Source organism: Galeopterus variegatus, unplaced genomic scaffold, assembly GCF_000696425.1.
Source record: "Galeopterus variegatus unplaced genomic scaffold, G_variegatus-3.0.2 Scaffold142, whole genome shotgun sequence".
Classification (NCBI taxonomy): Eukaryota; Metazoa; Chordata; class Mammalia; order Dermoptera; family Cynocephalidae; genus Galeopterus; species Galeopterus variegatus.
In genome coordinates this window covers 811,708-825,998 of record NW_007726253.1, presented here as the reverse complement: position 1 = coordinate 825,998, position 14,291 = coordinate 811,708, and the positions used below count along the sequence as shown (strand labels likewise).

The window sequence follows — 14,291 nt, the reverse complement described above, 5'->3', positions numbered from 1 at the left end:
TCATCCTGAAACAACTTTGGGAAATATAGGTTTGCACAATTGGGGCTTTATAAAAATTCATTCTCACAGTACTCAAACTTCTGATCCTTAAATGTAGAGCCACATACCTGAATCTGGAATTCAAGAAATTAGTGGTGGAGAAGATGGTCTTAACATGGGGAGCAGCAGGACCAAGAATGAAGATTATGTCTAGTGTTATAGATGAATGGAATGAGAACTCTGGCTGGGGATGTTTTAAATGAGGAGGAGAAACTGACAAGAAAGCAGAGACTAAGTAAAGGTGTAGGGAATGGACGGAGGAAAGCAGTAGAGATTATAGAGGTGGCTATTAGTAGAGGGTACAGGAAGTGTAATGAACAGCAGCCACTGATGTTGGAAGCAGAGAGCAGCAGTGCAGCAAATGTAGAGTACCTCTGCTGCCTGGGAGTCTAGTGAACCAACAGAATCTCTCTATTGGCATAACGGTGCTTTTAGCCCATAATCTTGGGGGAACTGGTCTTGGGACTGGGAGAGGGAACTGGTTTGTCATGCTGTGTAGGGAAAAGCTAAGCTTTGAATAGTATACTTATATTGTGGGAACACAGGTAGCTTGTCAGATCCCGGTATATTGTGAAAGCCATCCTATTATATGAGTCCACATTATCTAGTGAAAGACAAAAAAAGATAGCATTTAAGTGTTGAACTAATTATAAAGAGTACAGAAATGATGGTAAGTGGAGCACAGTGTTTCCCTGCTCCATGTAATGTCACTGGTCAGGAATGAGAGATCAGTGGTTCTCAATCCTGCTGCTCCTCTGGAATCATCTGATACCTTGGTCCCATTCTTCAGAGATTCTCATTTAATTGCTTGGGATGGGGCCTAGGTTATTCTAATGTGCACCCAGGGTTGAGAACAAAGCTGTGGAACAGTGCCTTTCCTACTGCCTACATGATACTTTTAGGCCCTCTTTGCTGGGAGTGATTTTCAGTGAAAGGAAAAGGAAGTGGTCACATTTTTATACCATACACAAACATAATTAATTGAGCTATTTTTTTTTTTCCTTTTTGTCTTTTTTCGTGACCGGCAACAGATCGCAACCCTCAGTGTCGCGCCCGTACCGGACTGGGACCGGCAACGGGATCGCAACCCTTGGTGTTGCTCCCGCAACTCGCTCAGCCAGTGAGCGGCCGGTCTGTATGTGGGATCCGAACCCTCAGCAGGAGTGCTGCCGCGCTTCCCAAGCGGCGCACTGTAGCAGTGCGCCACCGGGCCGGCCCCTAATTGAGCTATTTTTTAATTCAGGGAAAATTGCTTTGGTGATTGAGAAGCTATTTCTGTCTGGTAGCTATAAGGTAATGTTACAGCTTTTTACAGATAATCTACTTTGCATCATAGTCTGTGTGCAGATAGTTTTTACAGTATTGATAATATATACCAATTTATTTTGATGGTAGAACCAAATTATATCCTGACAGGTGCTGTATAGTTGATGCTTCTAATTCAAGCAGAGTAAGAGCACATTGGTTGCAGGTGCTTTTTGCTTCTGTACCATCAGGTCTTATTGGATTTAAAAATGTGGTAAAGAGGTTTTCAAATTTTTTAAAGTAGGCCCCCCCCCCCCGTATGATCCATAGTAAGTCCGTAAATCTTTGAGGAATGAAAAGTAGCTGTAAATGAAATTTTCCAAAAATAGCACTATCTGGCTGTTTGCAATGTACATGCTTTATTTGACTCAACTGAGAAGATTTTTCTATTGGGTACTGTTAACATTTTTGTACAATTCAATAAAAGTTAATTTCACAGGTACAATCTTAACTAAAAAAGAGTCAAAAATTCTGGTTTTTACACACTTAGAGAGCTTATTCTGAGTAAGGGTCTGGGAATCTTTTGTCAAAATTCCAGCCGTTCTGTTGTCGTGAGTCAAATAATTAAGATTTAATCACTAAAGTAGAAAAGGCTTTTTTGGGGCCGGCCCGGTGGCGCACTGCTACAGTGCGCCGCTTGGGAGTGTGGAGGCGCTCCCGCCGAGGGTTCGGATCCCACATGCAGACCGGCCGCTCACTGGCTGAGCGAGGTGCGGGAGCAACACCGAGGGTTGCGATCCGTTGCCGGTCACGAAAAAAGACAAAAAGGAAAAAAAAAAGAAAAAGCTTTTTTGTTGGGATACTGTGGAAGGGATTTAGGTCTTTTAAACCAGTTTACCAGTCCATTGAATAGATAATTTATTAATTTTTCTGATCAGGTAATCTCCTTTCTGATTTGAATATTCCCAGAATATAATTCACAAATTAGCATTTATAGAGAAACATGGTATTGTGGTTAGATACAAAGAAATACCATCTCTGTGTAACTGATTTTACATGGCAAGATATTTAAAGAAATGTAACATGAGAGAATAAGGTTCATCTTTATTTTGTACTAAAATTAATATTTTAGTTTACAGAGTATGATGTGAAATTGGTTTGCTTTTCAAAATTGTCTCGTTCTACTGTCTTATTTTGATAAATATTTTTAGATCTGGGTTGATAGAAAGAGTGGCATGACAAAGCTGTTGCGATGGGTGATGAATGCTATTAAAGTGTACTTGAATTTGTGTAGGGTAATGCTCATTAAATTACTGTCCTTTTTTTGTTGTTACTGTCCTTGAAGTAATAAAGAATAAGAGTAATTAGATGGTCCTAATGCAGAACGAAACCCATTTTGTCACTTAATGGTTAAGTTGCCTAAAACATTCATCTAAAAATTTCCAAAAGCCACGATTGAGTAAGAGCAGTATTTGTGGTAGAAAACATTTAAAATACAGCCCATTTATTTTTCTATTAGTAATGTCCCTGGTGTTGAAAAGAGGCTCCATTCAGAAATGAATAACCTCTCTACTTGAGCACTTCTTGAAGAAACCTCGAGTACAGCCCAACAATTGAACTGTGATAAAGTCCCAGAAAGATTTTCTGTCTATTGATCTAACTAAAAAAGATTGCTCATACAGTCTTCTCATATTCTCTCTGAGGCATAGAGTTCCACCCTCACATCCAAACTATAAACTGTGGAAAAGAATTCACAGATTGCTACTGTATGAAGGCTACATTAGAGAAGGTAAAGTGTCCTTTAAGAAATAGAGACTTCGTTGTGAATCTTACTTCCACCACTTAATAATTGTGAGATCTTGGGTAAGTTAAACTTAAAGTAGAAGTTTTGCCATTTATTAAATGCAGATAACAATACTTATATCACAGGACATTGTGAAAATGAAACGAAATAACAAATGTGGAGATCCTAGCAAGTGCTGGATACTCAATAAATGTTGGTTGTATTTCCTTGTTACAGTAGCTTTGGAACATTTAAAATATTTTTTTAAAGTTTGGAATTAATTCTAGGGAATGAATTCTTTGTCTACTCTGGCATTACGTTTCAATATCATGTTTCTGGAACTTTTTCTGAACTCTTTAGTACATGATACTTTAGTCGTCATTAGTGAAAACCAGACCTTACTAAGAGGCATAGAGACTTGAAACATAGCTATTGCAAACTGAGATGTGCCGTTAAGTGTAAAATATACCAGATGTCGAAGACTTATTCTGTTAAAAGGATTATAACCATCACCAAGATTTATTCCTGGAGTGCAGGGTAGTTTAACATTGAAAACTGATCAGTCTAATCCACCATATTAACAAGAATGTAGGGGAAAAACACGTGATCATCTCAATTGATACAGAAAAAGCATTTGATAAAATCCAGCATCCTTTCATGATAAACTAAGAATAGAAGGGAACTAACTAACTCAACATTAGAAAATCTATATAGGAAAAACCCACAGTGAATATCATACTCAATGGTTACAAACTGAAAGCTTTCCCTCTGAGATGAGGAACAAGACAAGAATGTCTGCTTTTACTACTTCTGTTTTCTCATTTTTAAAATGAGTTATTTCATAGAGGTTTTATATAATTAAAGTAGATATGTGCCTGGCAGGAAACAGACTCTTCATAAAGAGAATTTATGTCCACCCTTTGAAACTCTCCATCTTTCTACTTTCAGAATTCATTTTCTTCTGCCTATAATACAGAATATGTTTTTCAAAAAATTTTCTGTTGTTTGGTCTTTACCCTAGGTGATCTCATCCACTCTTGTGGCAAGAACTGTTGGTTATGTGCTGCTGATTCCCAGATCACTCTATGTGGTTGACTCTGCTCTCTACATGTGTTTTAGTCCTTATTCTGATTCCTATAAGAAAATATCTGAAACTGGGTAATTCATAAGAAAGTGAAATTTATTTCTTACAGTTTTGGAGGCTGGGAAGTCCAAGGTCTAGAGGGCACATCTGGTGAGGGCCTTTTTCTTGGTACAGAGTCTGTGGAGATGCAGGGTATCACATAATGAGGGCTAGGTGAGAGCACTCTTTATCAGCACCACACTCTCCCGAGTGAGCCACGGGCCGGCCCTAGTGAGAGCACTCTTTAACATGCTTACTTGCTCTCCTTATAAAGCCCCCAGAGCCACTGCCTTATAATCCATTAACCCATTAATCTATGAATGGATTAACCCATTCATGTAGGCATAGTCCTCACAATCCAGTCACCTCTGTGTTTCAAATATATATTGGAGATTAAGTTCCAATGTTAGCTTCGGAGGGGACAAACATTCAAACCATAGCAACTTGTCTAAATACTCTCTAGACTTGTACCTGGAGGTTTCTTTGACAGTTAAAATTTGACATAATACAAATGAATTCATCAGTTTTTTATCTGAAGCAGAGAAAACAACTATTGGTGAAGGCCTTAAGAGAAAATGATGTGGTATGTTGATGGAAATAAATAAAGTCATTGTGGCTGAAAAGCAGTAGCATATGAGGTGAGGTCGAGAGGTGGCCTGGGGCCTGATCATTTTGGGTTCTGTAAGCATCCTTCGTCACCCGATCCTTAAACCTCGGACCATCAGTTTTCTACTCCTTATGTCTAGCTGCTCAGAAACTTTTGCTGTTTCGTTGTACTAATTATTTCCCAAATCTGCCTCCTTTGTCCGGATTTACTGCCCTTATCATCATATACCTGGACTATTGCAGTAGCTGCCTATCTGGTATCCTGACACCAATCTCTTATCTAGGATTCCATATTGTAGTAAGAGTTCTCCGATCAAACAAATCTGATGATATTGCTGCCGTCTTCAGCGTCTCCAGGGGTTATATTCATGGTAAAGTCCTTACTTCACTTGATACATTTTTTTAGCCTGACCTAAATCCAGTTCTCTGACTTCTCTTCTTCTTACTTTGCCTCATCCACTTCTGTGCTCTGGCATTACTGACCTGTTCATGGTTCTGCAGACGTGCCTTATTTTTTCAGGTTTTTGTGCTTCTGTTTATACTTTTTGTTTTGCCTGTACATGATGCCCCCTCCTTTCAGGCCAGCTACAAACTCACCATTCAGCACTATTGAACTATCACCTGTGGAGGCTCCCTGGAAATCTCCTTTCCCAGGAATAATTAATCATTTTCTCCTTTGTACTTTCAGGCTTATTTTTCACACTCCTTATAGCCCTTTCTGTATTGTTTTACAGTTGTTAGGTATGTTATAAATCCCTTGTGCACAGGAATCATGCCTTTTCAACTTTATTTCCACGACTTCGAGTTGATGCTGCAAACACACACACAAAACAAAACCCCACAAATTTGTTGGATTGCTGCGTCTTAGATTAAGTATAGTTTGAGGGTTTATTTCATTCCAATATGTGTAAAAAATTTTTGTGTGCCTAATGTTTTCCCCTGATGTTACTACTAATTAGCATTCTCAAAGGAAAGAAAATCTAAAGTAGTTTTGCTTTGAGGCCATGTTATTCATAGTAAAAGAACATTGACCATATCATTTAGGGATATTTCAGAAAGAATAGTGGATATATTGGTCATGTCCAGAAGGCACAAGCTATATGGTCAGGTCAACTGGAGAGATGTGTTTTCTCCAAAGTAGACCTGGCCTAATTGAGGTGAAGTTTGCCAGCCTAACTAGCTGTTTTAGCTTACCTTTGTTATTATAGTGTCAGGAACTTGGTGCATTTGTTGGAGTGGGTGTAGAACCGTATGATGCCTAAATTGAGCTTTATCATAAACTGGATGTTATTACTAAGAGAAAGTTTTCAGGAAACTGTAACTTATTGGTGGGAATGGGAAAAGAAGCCAAGTGTTGTGGTAAAGCAGCAATTTCCACTGAGTTACTGGGAACAGGAAGTAAAGTACTGTTGGTAGTGACTCAGCTGTTTTCTGAACTTGTCTTATGTGATTGAGTGTGCATGATGTCTGTTTATTCTCGGCATAGTAAGTACTATGAGAGTCACATTACACAGCAAGTATAATGTTTATTTAACCATCTCAGTGATGACCTAAAAATAACTGGTGGATTTTTTTTTTGTTTTCGTACTATGGTTAGTATCATAAGATAGAAAAATCGTAATGGAGATCCATCATTGAGTGCTTTCCCATATATAAGTAACTTTGAACATGTAGTCAGACAGTACTGTTTCACTTCTTTCAGGGTAAAGATGAAAGCTTTTCACAGAAATAAAAGGTAGGAAAAGAAGACAGCCTTCTAATTATCCAGAAAACAATTCTGTACCATTTCATTTTAGTTTATATTCTGGACAGATAAGCATTTTGGGTACGTTAGGGCCATCATTGAGGTATTTATTTGCTAAGATTTTAATACAGGAAGTTATTTTCCTTTTGGCAAATTATAGAAAATGTTTTTTTGAAGTGGAAATGTTAGTGTTGTCTATTTGCTGGATTTAATGTTAATATTAAATCATGGTAGTAATAGTTTTACTCTGATTTTCTTGATTTACTCACTTTGTACTGAAGGCTTGGGCCATGGTGTACTGTAATTGAGTCTTCAGTGTGTCAAACTGTGATTATTATTATGCTATGTACATATTTATATGCTTGGCTCTGAAGGAGAGAGCACTTGGAAGCCTGAGCATACTAATAATCATAATCTGCTCATTTGTCTGAACAGTGAGTCATTGTGATTTATTCTTTTTGACATTTGAGTGTTCTTGCTCTTCGAAGTACAGCATATGCAGCAGCTAAACTTGAGTCTGAGATTATTTCACAAGGGAAAGGAAAACTGGATTCATTAAGAAGAAATAAATGCCAGCATTCTGTTTACAAAAATGTTTAACTAAGTTGGAATATTTGATTAATGAACTAGTCTGTAGAACTGTATTAATTTGTTTCATTCCATGTTTTCAAAAAATGTGAACCAAACATCAGAGGATTTAAGTTATTTTCATTACAGTGTTGTTAGAATATTAAATGGGATTTATATTTTAGCACTTTTTAGTTAGTACATTCATTAGGAATTTTGTGTTAACCGGGAATGGACTAGTAAAGTGTGTATCTTCTGATTCGCTGCATGTAAATGTGAGCTGACTTTGACACCATTTGAATGGAATTCCAAGAATTGCACTGGCTATATGTGGTTTCATTCCTGTCCTTATCCCAATAGGTCAATAGCACATTGGTCATTTCTGACTATTAAAATTATCTGGGCCTGGAAACCTAAGGTTCTGCGTAGTGCTTGAGCATGTTCCAAAGAACAAATAAGAAAATGGTTTCAAGTGGACTCAGCTATTTCACAGTGGATAAGTTCAGATTGGGGAAAGAGAAAGTGGTTCCTTAGTTCCTGTCAGATTGGCAGTTGCAGCTGAGACCTCACTGAACCCTGACTGACAGGCAGAGACAGTGACAGTGTTTTCTCTGTGTTGGAGGAATTATTGTGTTGTTTCCTTTAATTGTTTGTACTGTTTCTTGATGATGCCTAGGGGGCATTTTGTTTTTGTTTTTAAATAACACCTCTTGCTTTGTGAGTGGGAAAAGGTATATTCTGCATGGGCCCTTCTTACTCTCTCTCCTTGGAAATAAAAGATAAAAACTTGTTTTTGTTTTTCACTGTAATATATAAAAGACATTGTGTTTTGTGCATACTATTAAATGTTGATTTAAAAATGTCTGTTGGATTTTTTTTACAACTATCTGCCATTTATGAATTTCATGTAGACTATAGTGCCATATCAAGTTGTCAGTGTATAGACAGCTCTACTTTATCAAGTACTGCTTAAAATTTAACAAGATGAAAGCAAGTGTATATAAGTATATATATATATATATACAAATATGTCTTAATCTGACAGCCAGTTATATTGAATAAATGCTGTTGAAACAAACTTGTTTGATATCAGACTTTTGTGAGAGTAATGTTGTGTTAGATACTTTAAAACATATTTTTAATTGTGGTAAAATACACATAGCTTAAAATTTACTTGTTTAATATTTTAATGGCAAGAGGTAAAGGAGGAACATGTTCAGCTGTAATAGTAAATGTAGGCCAGTGTTTTCAAAGTTTTTGACTTCAGGATGCCTTTCTACTGCTAAACAAAAACTCTTTGGGGTTCTCATATGTGTGTGTTATCTATTAAAATTTGCTACAGAAATTAAGGAATTTAAAAATATTAATCTGTTTTAAGATAAAAATAAACCCCATATCAGGTTAACATGAATCACATTTTTATTTATTTTAAATGAATAACATTTTAGGACAGAAATAATTATCTGTCCTAAACAAAAAATTAGATGAGAAGAGTGATATTGTGTATAGTTTTGCACATCTCTTTAATATGTAGCTTAATAGAAATTATTTGTTATTTTTCATCTGCTTCTGGTGGCTGGCTGGTTAGCTCAGTTGGTTAATACTGGCCAGCCACTTCCCCCCACCCCCTCGCCCCCATCAAATCATCTGCTTCTGACCTCAACCTGTTGCAAAATGTTATTCCTCTTGAAATATATGAAGAAAATGCAGTCTTACACTGGTATGTAATTGGGAAAGGTAGGAATATTTTACAAGCCTTTTTATAAACCCATCACTGTTTTCCTTTGATATTACACCAAACTCAAAAAGTGGTATTTTCTTAAAGTTTAGTTGCAGTGTGGAATCCGAAATCATTATTAGTGAACTTTTAGTACTCTGTTACATTAAAATCTAGTCTATCTCACACTTGAATGGATTATTTACTATGTATAATTTTGTAACATGCTTTGGTCATTTAGAAGACATTGCTTTACTGAATGAGGTATTTCTTCCCCATTTGAAACCTTTTTATTATTCATTATTTAAAAAGTTACATTCTAATTAGAAATATCTTTACGTATTGGGGACGTGCCAAGCTCATGGTGGCAGATAACTATTTCAAAAGTCTACTTTTCACTTAAAAGCTAGAATGTTATTATTGGTAAATATTTTCTATTTTCCTTGAAGTGACAGACTCATTTTGTTAATTTTTAAGAAAATGCCTGCCACATACCCAAGTCTGCATAAGCATAGTTTGTCCATTAGTCATTCCTTCAAGTAAAATGGCATTGAATGAAAAAGCGGCTAGTTCAGCTTGTAACTTAAATGGTAGTAAAAGTCTTTTTCTTGGTGCAACCATCTTACCTCAGTATGCAGCAGATTGTTTTATGTCTTCTCATTTGATCACACAGTATACTGAAAAGACATGCTGACGGTTACATAGTATATGTTTCCATTTGTATAACATTCTGTAAATCACTAAATCATAGAGATGGAGAATAGATTAGTGGTTGTCAGGGGTTTAGGGCACAGGGTGGGGCAGAGGAGTGAGTTCAGAAGGAATGTGTTTGTGGCTGTAATAAGATAAGATAGTAGCACGGATGCTTGTGAAGGAATATTTCTGTATTTTGACTGCAGTGGTGGTTACATGAATCTGTATGTGTGATAAGATTGCATAGAATTAAATACACACACATTCAAATGTCAGACATTTGTTAGGTAGAAGAGTTTCTCACTATTAATTTATATCCTGTAGTATCTACTAATAATGAACACACACATACTGCTAAAGAGAAACTTGAAAGCAAAATCAAGAATTTGTATAATTAGATAGTAATAGCTTAGTTTTAGATGTTATTGGTGTAGGTGTGTAGTCTTTTTATTCAGATTATTAAAATTTAGAAAGAGATCAGGTATGGCCATCATGCCTATTTTCAGCATGCTCTATGAAAAACAACAGTTACTTTTCCTTTTAGTAGTACAACTATGAGAGAACAAAGTGCTTACCTAACATTTTGAAGTATAGAACGAGATAACATTTCTTTATGTTTTTATAAGTGGTATATCTTAATGTTATATTTAATATCTTGACAGCTAGAAATACCACCAAGTTAAATGTTGCGAATAAAGAATCAAGATATCCTAAGATCAAAGAGCCTCATCACTGAGAAATAACTTTCTGCACACTTCGTTTTCTTTAATTTAATGAAGAATGAAATTGATTCTGTATTTTAAAACTATATCCAAATGTTGTAATAGGAAATGAAGAAATACTTTTCTGATCTGTACGTGACCAGAATTGATAAGAAATCCACTCAGCATGTTTTCTTAAGTCGAAATAGTCAGATTTCCAGCCTTTCAGAGTTTGAGTGTATTAGTGTCTAAAACAGAGCTGGAAATAATCTTTGGTGAGAAACCTCTGAATAATTTTTAGTTCATGTTTGATCCAATTATCAGCTATTTGATAGACATGAGATATTTACTGCCATGTTTTCAATTTGTGGCCAGATTTAGTAGAATCTAGAGTAAGAAGGGAAATCAAACTGATATTGAATTTAGTGTCAGCTATAGAGATGCTATGTACAGGTTACTGTGTTGAAATATTGCTAAATATCCTATGTGTCTAATATGAAGATAGTAATTTAGTTTTCATTATTTGAAAGCTATGCTGAATCTTTTCATATATTTGCTTTAAATTGGTGATCTCGGCTAAACTTTCTTAAATGGTCAACAGATGCCAAAAGCTGTAGAAACTTTTTTTTTTTAAAGGAAAGTTACAATAATTTCTAGGTATCTTTATATCATTTACTTATGTTAGGTAAGACACTTAAATTTTCTGGTCCTTGATTTCCTCATTTGTAGAACTGGGGGAGTGATATGTAAAGGGGATAGCATAATAATTTATTTTATCTTATTTAATCTTAGCAACTGCCACGTGGAGTAGGTGGTGGTGGTCCTTTTCTCATTTGTGGGAAAGATAAATCACTTGCCCAAACTACTAACGATAATAAGCAGCAGTTGTTAGGATTTGAATCCAAGTCCTGTGATTCTGTGCCCCTTGCTCTTGGTAGCATTTCATTTTAAACATGTTACAAGATATATTTTTTAAATTCACCAGTACACAGTAGAGTAGTCAATAGCATTTAACAGGGATTCACAATGAAAAGTTTTTGTTCTTATTTTCAGAAAACCTATGGTAGGTTAATATATATGTTGTATTATAACTTATTCTAGGCTTTTATATAAAGTTCTTATTGATTGTTGATTTTAATGGGATCATGTGAGAGGATTATGGTATAAGCCTTAGCAAGAGAACAGCAATAACAGAACAGTTAACTGTGTGAACTGCTAATGTGGTTCTGGGATGTCTTCCTCAAGGGCTATCTTTGCTTATAAATAGTACTTTGGAAAGCACACCATAGCAGTAACAAGTTCTCTCAGCCATGTTCGATTTTGTTTATGGCTCAAGCTGTTCATTTCAGAAATAGATGAATTGATGGTGGGTCCTCTTTGCACTCATCATTTCAAATAATTGCACCTAGACTTTGGGTTGCTGATGTTTTCTTGTTAGGAGATTTACGGTAGCTTCTCAAAAATGTTGCACTGATCCTGAGTTGCTGGATATTGTGATAAAGTTAGATTTTATAAAGTAGAGCTGTAAACCACATTAATAACCACTTCTGTAAGCTTTTTAAAAAAACATTGTGAATTTGAGTTACCATGTCATATTTTTCAAAATGTGATATTGTTCTTGCCATTCTTTGACAGACCCCTTATCCCTCTGGACAGAATGCAGGTCCAACCACGCTGGTATACCCTCAAGCCCCTCAGACAATGAATTCACAACCTCAAACCCGTTCTCCGGTAAGTAAGCAGAAGCTTGTTCTAGATAATATTTTCCACCTAAGTTTGTGTGTGTGTAGTAGCTTGAATTCCTTTGGAAAATATTTTTACTGGATTTTAGAAGTTTGTTCCAAAGATGATTTATCATTATTATTATCATTATTATTACCATTATTGGTTAGCATTGCCTTTTCAGACCTTACCTGTGGAATAATTTAATCTAAATTTATTAAGAAAAAGAAGAGGTGGAGGTTTCTTATCTTTTTTTACTTTTCTGTGGCATGATTATTTTCCTAAAGTCTGCTTTCAAATTTACTTTATCTTAGCTCTTAATTTGTTAGTTGTACTGCTCAAAATTCAGGAGAAGAGTAAAGTACAATGATTATAAAAGTAAATTGAGTTTCACTAACTAGACTCTCAAATTCCAGTGATTTGGCAAGTAAGACTTCTGAATCAGTGTCAGTAGATCTGTTCTAACCATTTGACAGTGTGGATGTGTGCGTGACATACATCACTGGGTGTATTCATTTCTTCAAATGGTGAATAAATTGTCGTACAGATGGAAGTGCTGTCATCCTCTTTGTTCATCCTTTACATGGATTGCAATAAGTACTACAAAGACTGAGAATTTACTCTAGGTTCATTCTTGTGTTTCACAAAAGTGTACGGTGGCTTCAGCTGTCCGTTCTTTAGAATGTCGTTTCCTGCCCTGCATGATTAGCTTTGGCTAGAAGGTGCTTCTGTAACATCTCACATTGTGTATCTCACATCCCTCTTTGTACCTCAGCTGTGTGTATTCTTCAGAATAGAGGGATCTTCTTTTTTGTTCCCCACCACTGCTTTTTTGCCTGGAGTACAGGAATACTTAATTGCATTAGCTCCTGTTCATTTGGTTTTATGCATGAATTTAGAATTCTTGAAATGTACCAAAGACTTATTCAAAGAACCAGGAGAGCATAGATTGCATCAAAATGTAAGGTCTTTCTTACCCTCTTCCTGTCTTCCTTTTCTGTTGCCCTCTTCTCTGATACCTGTTCTTAGATCCTGGTTCTCCCCACGGGGTGGAGGAACCGCTCTAAAGAGGTGGGACTTTGGTCCCAGTTGCCTGTTTGCTTCTCTTTTTTTTTTTTTTGCTGAAATGGTCAACAAGATGTCTAATGCAAATTTTCTTCTGAATGTAGTTTAGGAATGTGAACACTTGACTACTTAGAGTGGGCCTGAAATTTTACCAGATTAGTTTAGCTAGGCCCCTGGTTCTAATCATTAAACATGGAACATTATGGTAAGCTCTTATTGTGAACAATTTTATGCCCCACCCATCCCTTTCTAATTACTGGGAGCAAAAAGAATTAAATTTACATGGTTAGTACTGGCGCAAAACCTGACTGAAGAGCTGCATCTCTAAACCAGTTTTTTTGACAGCCCAGCAGAACAGTGCCAATACATTGCACAGACAACTGGAAGAGGAGGAAGGTTTTGGAACAGACTCCCGTTTACAGGTCCTTGGCTGGAAGAGGCTGGATAAAATACTGCATTGTAAGCAATATAACAAACTGTACTTCTTGCAGGCAGTGGTGCTTCTAGCACTCATTTTTGACCACATCCATTTATTGGCTGATGAACAGAAATGCATTGATTGCTTCCTCTCTGAAAGTCTAACCTAGCATGGCAGTTTCTGCCAGGCATAGTGGGGAAAAGAATAACAAATTTGGGTGGGTCTCCTCTATTGGGAATTAGACAGCAATAATTTGGGGTTAGAGTTTTCTTTATTTTGAATGTGAATTGGGATATCTCTGTCAGATAAATTTGAATTTAAAAGATAAATATCAAGGCTTCTTTTTCCCCCTTTCCATTTTATAATTTTGAATATCAAGGGGGAAATTGTAGTTGTCAGCCATTTTTCTGTGGTCATAAACTCTTCAGATACTATACTCTATGCAATTTTTGCCATCTGCTCTGCTAGTGACCATTACCACCCCCATTACTAAAAACCACACATATAACATTCCATTCCATACCCCAAAACAAGTGCAAGACTAGCAGACCCCAGACTATTCTTGCTTGTTGTTTTGGGTCTGATTTTCTTTACTTCATTTGTGTTGGTGCTGGGAGGGTCAGTTGGGGTGTGAAATTTGGCAGAATTGCATTTTTTGTTTACATCCCAAGTTGCCATAGTCTAGTCTCATCCATCCCACAGCTGTCCCAACTGTTGAGGAGAGGTAAGGTTGTTGCAGTAAGGAAGGGCCTTTTCTTGGCTTTGTAGAGCAGCTAAAGCTTACTCCATTCTATTTCTGCATTAATGGGCCATTGGCAATTACACAGCTTAGGCCTTTCTGTTCTTCCCTGGACAGCTGCCTTTGCAA

At 36.4% G+C, this 14,291-nt stretch overlaps 1 protein-coding gene across 3 annotated transcripts in view; it reads left to right on the top strand.

The window, feature by feature from the left end:
- Window positions 1-14,291, top strand: part of EIF4G3 (eukaryotic translation initiation factor 4 gamma, 3) — a 196,929-nt gene that overhangs the window by 14,587 nt on the left and 168,051 nt on the right. For all 3 annotated transcript variants that reach the window (XM_008590706.1, XM_008590701.1, XM_008590697.1), the window contains exons 2-3: window positions 11,854-11,949; window positions 13,351-13,464. In XM_008590706.1, the coding sequence (XP_008588928.1) occupies window positions 11,920-11,949; window positions 13,351-13,464 (144 nt within the window). In that variant the 5' untranslated portion in view covers window positions 11,854-11,919. The remainder of the gene's footprint in view (window positions 1-11,853; window positions 11,950-13,350; window positions 13,465-14,291) is intronic.